This window comes from Alligator mississippiensis, chromosome 4, assembly GCF_030867095.1.
Source record: "Alligator mississippiensis isolate rAllMis1 chromosome 4, rAllMis1, whole genome shotgun sequence".
Lineage (NCBI taxonomy): Eukaryota > Metazoa > Chordata > Crocodylia > Alligatoridae > Alligator > Alligator mississippiensis.
The window spans coordinates 4,753,637-4,759,563 of NC_081827.1; the positions used below are offsets into that span (position 1 = coordinate 4,753,637).

General features: G+C 54.9%; 1 protein-coding gene across 1 annotated transcript; it reads right to left on the reverse strand.

Moving 5' to 3' along the window:
• Window positions 1-435: 435 nt before the first annotated feature.
• Window positions 436-4,845, reverse strand: LOC132249943 (myelin-oligodendrocyte glycoprotein-like). The gene is made up of 4 exons (XM_059725705.1): window positions 4,648-4,845; window positions 3,352-3,741; window positions 2,084-2,257; window positions 436-907 (listed from the first exon to the last, which is right to left on the reverse strand). The coding sequence occupies exons 1-4, from the start codon at window positions 4,826-4,828 to the stop codon at window positions 759-761; spliced, it is 894 nt and encodes a 297-aa protein (XP_059581688.1). The 5' UTR covers window positions 4,829-4,845; the 3' UTR covers window positions 436-758.
• Between the last annotated feature and the right edge of the window lie 1,082 nt (window positions 4,846-5,927).

Sequence of the window (5,927 nt, forward strand, 5' to 3'; positions counted from 1 at the left end):
AGCTGACAAGGGGATTCAACCGTAGGACAGCTACAGGAATTCCCCCCTCCCTTATTATGGGGCTGTGTTATCCTATGATAGCCACCATTTCCCCGTCAGATCCCAGGCGTGCGGTTTCTTGTCGCTTATTGTGTCTGCAGTGTGTGTGCTTTTCCCCCATAAGCTGGATGCTGAACACGTTTCTACCCTGAGTTTCCTCCGACTGACCGTAGAGTTGGAAGTCACAAGAGGGAGATTCTTCCCTGCAAACAAGCACAAGGATGGGGCACAGGGTGGGTTTGGAGAGGGACGGACAAGCAGAGCGGAGGCAGCTGATACTGGATTCTGGAGCAGAACGTGGGATTTTGGCCCAACGAAAGGTAAAAGGAAGGGGTAGGTGTAATATGCACAAGGGGTGTTTTATAGTCGAAAAAAGCAGGACCTTTACTCAGGAGGGACAAAGTAATTTGCCACGTTTATGGAGAGTAGAAAACATTAAAACCAACACCCACATTCACACTTGTTCACTCCAAGTAAGTCGGTTGCTCAATATTTGCTCTAAGTGGCCAGCCGAGGCATACTGAGATCCCACTGGAAGCAGGGTGTACAGACGCTCCTGTGTTTCCGTGAAGCTTGCAGGTGTGTTCCCCCATTTATACATAAATAAAATAGTCATTTTATATTAAGCCATACAAAATCGAGTCTTAGTCTTGTGTTGCAGAACAAGAAAAGAAAACACACCCAATTAAAAGATTCATATGCTAGTGTCAGTTCAACGGTCATATATCTCTCCACGTGTGTGCACCACCTTCCCTTTCTACAAAACCGGAGATGTGACCTGAATTTCTCTTCCCAAAGAATAACTTTTGAATGCAATTAGCAGATTTGGGAAGTCTCCAAATTCCTTCACGGCAGCGCCCACAGATTTCTGGAAAAAAAAAAAATTCAAGTAAGTGCCCGACGTATGAACAGAAAGGGGATTCCTGTATTCCAGCAGTCACCACCAGCAACCTCTATGGTTAAGGCAGGGAAACCATCTCCATGCCAATCCCCTGATCTCATCATCTTCAAAATGGTTGGCCTTCAAAGGGAAACACTTCATACGTGGCTTTTAGCTTGAAGAGGACTTTTTCTGAAAGGCCTGAAGGATCATTTTCCAGTTAATACTAAAGGGGTGGGGGGAAACCAGCCCAGTTGGATAAGAAAAATCCAAGCAAACCAATAAGCCTGGACAGAGGGGTTTCAGAGCACCACTTGGGTAGTCCTCCTTCCGATGTGCAAACTTATTACAAGGAGGACTGTTTTGCAAAGCAGGTCATAAAAGCCCCACTCCTCCAGCATCCAGCCCAGTCGTGTCACAACAGAACTGAGTAGACACAATGCCTTCTTCCACGGAGGTGGCACAGGAGCGTGAAAATGTGTGCACTCTCTCCTTCTCACACACATTCCACTATATACAGATGTCTGCATATTATACATGTGCACGGATTTGGAGAGCGTGAGAGAGAGAGAGAGATACGTTCACAGCTGAAAAGCTATGGGGCCTGGGACCTTAGATCCCATTAACAACCCCTGAATACGAGGCAGAGCTTGCAGCGTGAGAGTCAATGATTTTTGCCTTTAAGGAGACTGGTGAACAGGCCTCATTCTCCAGTTCCTTAATGATCCCCCAAGACACAGCAGTGACAGACCACGTTATTATAGCTACACAACCATCAGCTTCCCTTCACGGACTGGAAGGATCTCCTTTTCTCTGGTACGCCTTCCAATACTTATTCAGATGCACAGACACTTTTTATAGCAAGAGGCGCTTTCCATTATAATCTGCGGTCAATGGAGATGCCAGGGGGCTTCCAGGAGTGGTCCTAGCAGGTCCTGCTGACACTAGGCAGTGCGTCCTTAAACTCCCAGCCTGGAAAAAGCCATTAGCTAGGGACACTAGAGAGCAAGGCAAGACTGCTCTTCAAGCAGGCCCCCACCTGAAAGGCACTTCCCATTTCAGACGGGATGCTCCTTGTCTGGTGTGTCTGACAACACGAGCCACAGCCCGCCGTGGGAATGCTATTGTTATGCAAACCCTGTGGACATACCCAATTCAACTTACTTGCTATTTTATTTCTACCGTCCTTCCTTGTTGGACAGATCTTGTTTATTAGTAGGAGACCAGAAACCAGAATGAAAGCCAGGACCAAGAGGAAATCCAGAACCCGACACAGAACCAGACCTAGATAGTCCTTCCATCCACCTTCTGTCTTCGTGGTTTTCTCCACAGCAGCATCTGCAAAATGGTTAAAAGAAGAAACAGAGAAATTGTTTTTCTTTCCCCACCCCAGCAATGGATGATAGTCTTGCGCAGGGGCAGGCAATTATTTCAGGGGGAGGGCCACTTACTCAGTTTTGGCAAGCCATCGAGGGCCATATGACAGGCAGCCAGGGACAGATAAATATTAACTTTCTAAATGTTAGGGGCCCCATGGGCTGGGTTGTATGGCCTGGCAGGCCGCATTTTGCCGACCCCTGGCCTTGGTGGTATTCACCCATGCTCCATGTAGTCAGAAAAGCTGGTAGAAGATACAAGAACTAAGGTGGTTGTGCCATGATCTGCACCTTCAGAAAGTTTCTTCTTCCAACCCTCTAGACTAAAAACAGGCTGCAGTAGACTGACAGAAGCAAAGATACAGCTGGGCAAGTACAAGGAAGGATGGGCAGCTCAGCCAGGGACCCCGTACCTTGGAGTGGAGAAAAGCAGACGCGGTGCTGATCCACTGACCCCACAGCTGGTGGCTGCAGGGGGAGAGTCTCCACCTGGCCCAGGGGTGAAAAAGGTCCAACCAGCACTGCCACATCAGCCAGCCCACAGGGCTTCCCCCCGCAGCACCAGGCACTGGGCAGCAAGGCGTGTGGGGGCAGTGCTCGTTGCAGCATCTGGCTTGAGCAGCTGCCCAGGGGGCCAGAGACCTGGTGGTGGGAGGAGTGGTCCCTGCTGCAGCTCCAACAGCCACAGCAATTCAGCAGTGCCAGAGTCAGACTGCAGCCCTGTGGCCACACGCTCCAGATCCAGCCCGCCCGCCCGCCCCACATTCAAGTTAAGGATTTGGGAGAAGCGGCAAGGGCAGGGCGAGGCGAGGAGCAGGGAGACAGTATCACCAACTGCACTGTCAACCTGGACTGAGCCGGGGCCACAAAGCCTCCTCCTAAACACTACTAGGAAGTGGACAACAACGGCCCAGCTCTTACGCTTCGTGTTTAGACAGGAAGAGCAGCTCTCTCCAAAGCACAAGCTCCTCTGTAGAGAGCCAGGCTTGTTCGATTAGCCTCCCCGGAGGGGTGGAAGAGCACGTTTCCCAAGGCAGGCTTGCAGCTCAGACGTACCTGACACGTTAAGATGGACGATTACTGCAACACATGGGCTATTATAATTGGGGAAAAAGTAACCATGGTAGGTTCCCGTATCGTTCTGGGTTATATTTTTCAGCAACAAAGATGCATTGCCATTGTCAATCTCCTCGGGAAAGACCTCGGTTCGCCCACGAAATCTCTTTGCCTGGCTCTCAAGGTCATCCTTGCCATCTGTGTAGGCATGCATCACTTCAGGTGACTGCAAATGCACTGCTTCAGTCTGCCAGTTCAGAGTAGCTCCTAAAGGGTCCACAGCTGCATCTGGAACAACAAGGGGCAGGAGCACACCATGGTGCGCAGGCGCTGTAATGCTGATGAACTCCCTTCTACACCCGGGTCCCGTGCTCGGGATGGGCGCGCTCCCTAGAAAGGAATGAATCAAAGACAGGACATTAGCACACAGCTTGATCCGGCACCACCGACCTGAGCTGGAACCGGGCAAAGAGGACAGGGCTCGTGCTGCAGCGCCCCATGAACGTACCTCACATTCACTTTGATCTTAACTGGCCCCAGAACCCGCCCCAACACGGCGACAGTCTGCGAGGCAAAACCGCTCAGGGATGAATAAAGCTTCCCCAAGTGCAGCTTTGCACTTCATATCACTGCATTTCATCCCATCTCTCGTGCCCAGGCACCCAGTTCCCAGACCCGAGGCAGCCCTCGGGAAATGCCAATGCTTGTGCAAGTCTTAAATAAGTGCGCAGTAACAACTGTGCCGCCCACCAGTCGTGGAGATGCAGCCTCTGTGTTTCTCTTGTGAATCATGCGTGCACACCTCACAGTGCCAACATTGTGTGGCACCCCTGAAAGGGCTGCAGACATCTCAGGGAGCCACGGGCCCTGGTTCAGGATCACTGGCTTAGATCAACCGCGTTTCCCTTGTCTAGCTCTCACGAGAGAAAGCCATGGGGTTAGGCTGGGGTGGTCGATCTCTACGGGTAACTCACGCTGCACTGCATCCCGTTTCCATCTGCATGTCTGTAGTCATTCCCTTTCCAACTTCCACGGCTTTGCACGCCCTTGGCATCGAACTAACCAGCCTGTAGCTGCCTAGGATGGCTCTTGCCCGATCGCACCCCGCCACCCTCCTTACACACAGCCCCCTCCCTCCACGTGTTACTCTCCCGCTGGGCGGCACCGTCCTGGCTCAGACTGGTGACAAAGCCTTGCTGCCAGCCCTGCCGTGTCCGGAGCCACCTCTGCCTATCAGCGCTCGCCTGCATCCGTCCCGTCCGGTGCCCAGGGAGCAAGAAGGACGGTTCAACTTACCAGCTGCCGTGCCCAGCAGCAAGCAGAGGACCAGGGTTGCTGTGCACATCCCCCAGGTCTCCATTCTCGGCTGTCCTCGAGCCGAGCCGGGCCGGGCCGGGAGCGGGGGCAGCTCGAGCAGCCGGAGCCGAGATCCCCGCTCGCCGCTGCCCTGCTCGTTTCTGCGCCCGGCCGGCCTCATCTCGGACACTTAAATAGGGTGACGGGGGGGGGGGGATGACGTGGCGTAGTGGGCGGGCACGGCAGCACGTCTGAATGGGCATCACCAAGTGTGGCACGCCCGGAGGTGTGTCCCCCGGGGGGGTGTCTGCGCCTTCCCCGCTCCCGGCAGACGTGACACCGTGCAACGGCCCAAAGCAGCACTTCGTCAGAGCGACGCTGGTTTGCAGCGCTGCCGCTGCTTGTCCGAGGTCTCCCAAGACCCGCGTCCAGCTGGGCTCGTCACGCGTGTTCGTTCTCCCCCGTGTCCGCGCCCTGACACGCAGCCCCTCACTGCGGAGTCTCCTCGGGGCGGGAGTCCTGCCTGGCTGGGTGGCTGGCACACGTCCGGCCCGGTGTCTCCCGTCCCCACATCAGTGCAGGGCAGTCGCAGCGAGAAGCGGATCAGGAGGCTTTGTCCCTGCTCCTCGGGGCTGGGTCCTGCCGCGGGGCTCCAGCCCCTGCTCCCCGGCAGTGGTGGCAGCCACCTCCTCGCGGGGCTGCTGTCTCACTGCTCACGAGTGTGGGCAAGTGAACGGGCTGATGCGGCTGCAGCAGAGGAGCAGCCTGTCCTGGGCCCGGCGTCACTCGCACCGGGTTAAGCCTGTGTGGATTTATCCCGGATCAGTGCCTTCCCCCCCAGAAGCAGCGGGTCTAGCACGCGGGTGCATCGCAGCGCATGGAGGTGCAGGGCCGTGCCCTGGGATGCAGCGCCAGGGGCTCGTCCCAAACACAGGGGCCAGAGCGAGTCCTGGGAAGGGTGGGCATGGCTCTGGCTCCGGCTCTGGCCTGGTGCAAAGCAGCCTGGCAATGCCCCGCAGGGGGTGAGCAGCGCCCCTGCGCCCACAGCCCCTGTCTGCTCCCCTCCCCGAGCCACCCGAGCAGCAGGTGGGGAATGGGGATTTGGGAACTCTTTTGTGCGTGGAAATATGGTGATAGCTGTGGACAACTGGTGATCTAGTGACGCTGTATGGGAATGTGTGTGGAAACATGGTGATTCCATGTGGGAAATTGCAGGGTGATTTGTTAAGTGTAGCTGTTGTTAAACACCGTTGGTTTTACGTGTGGGGCCCTCAACAGCT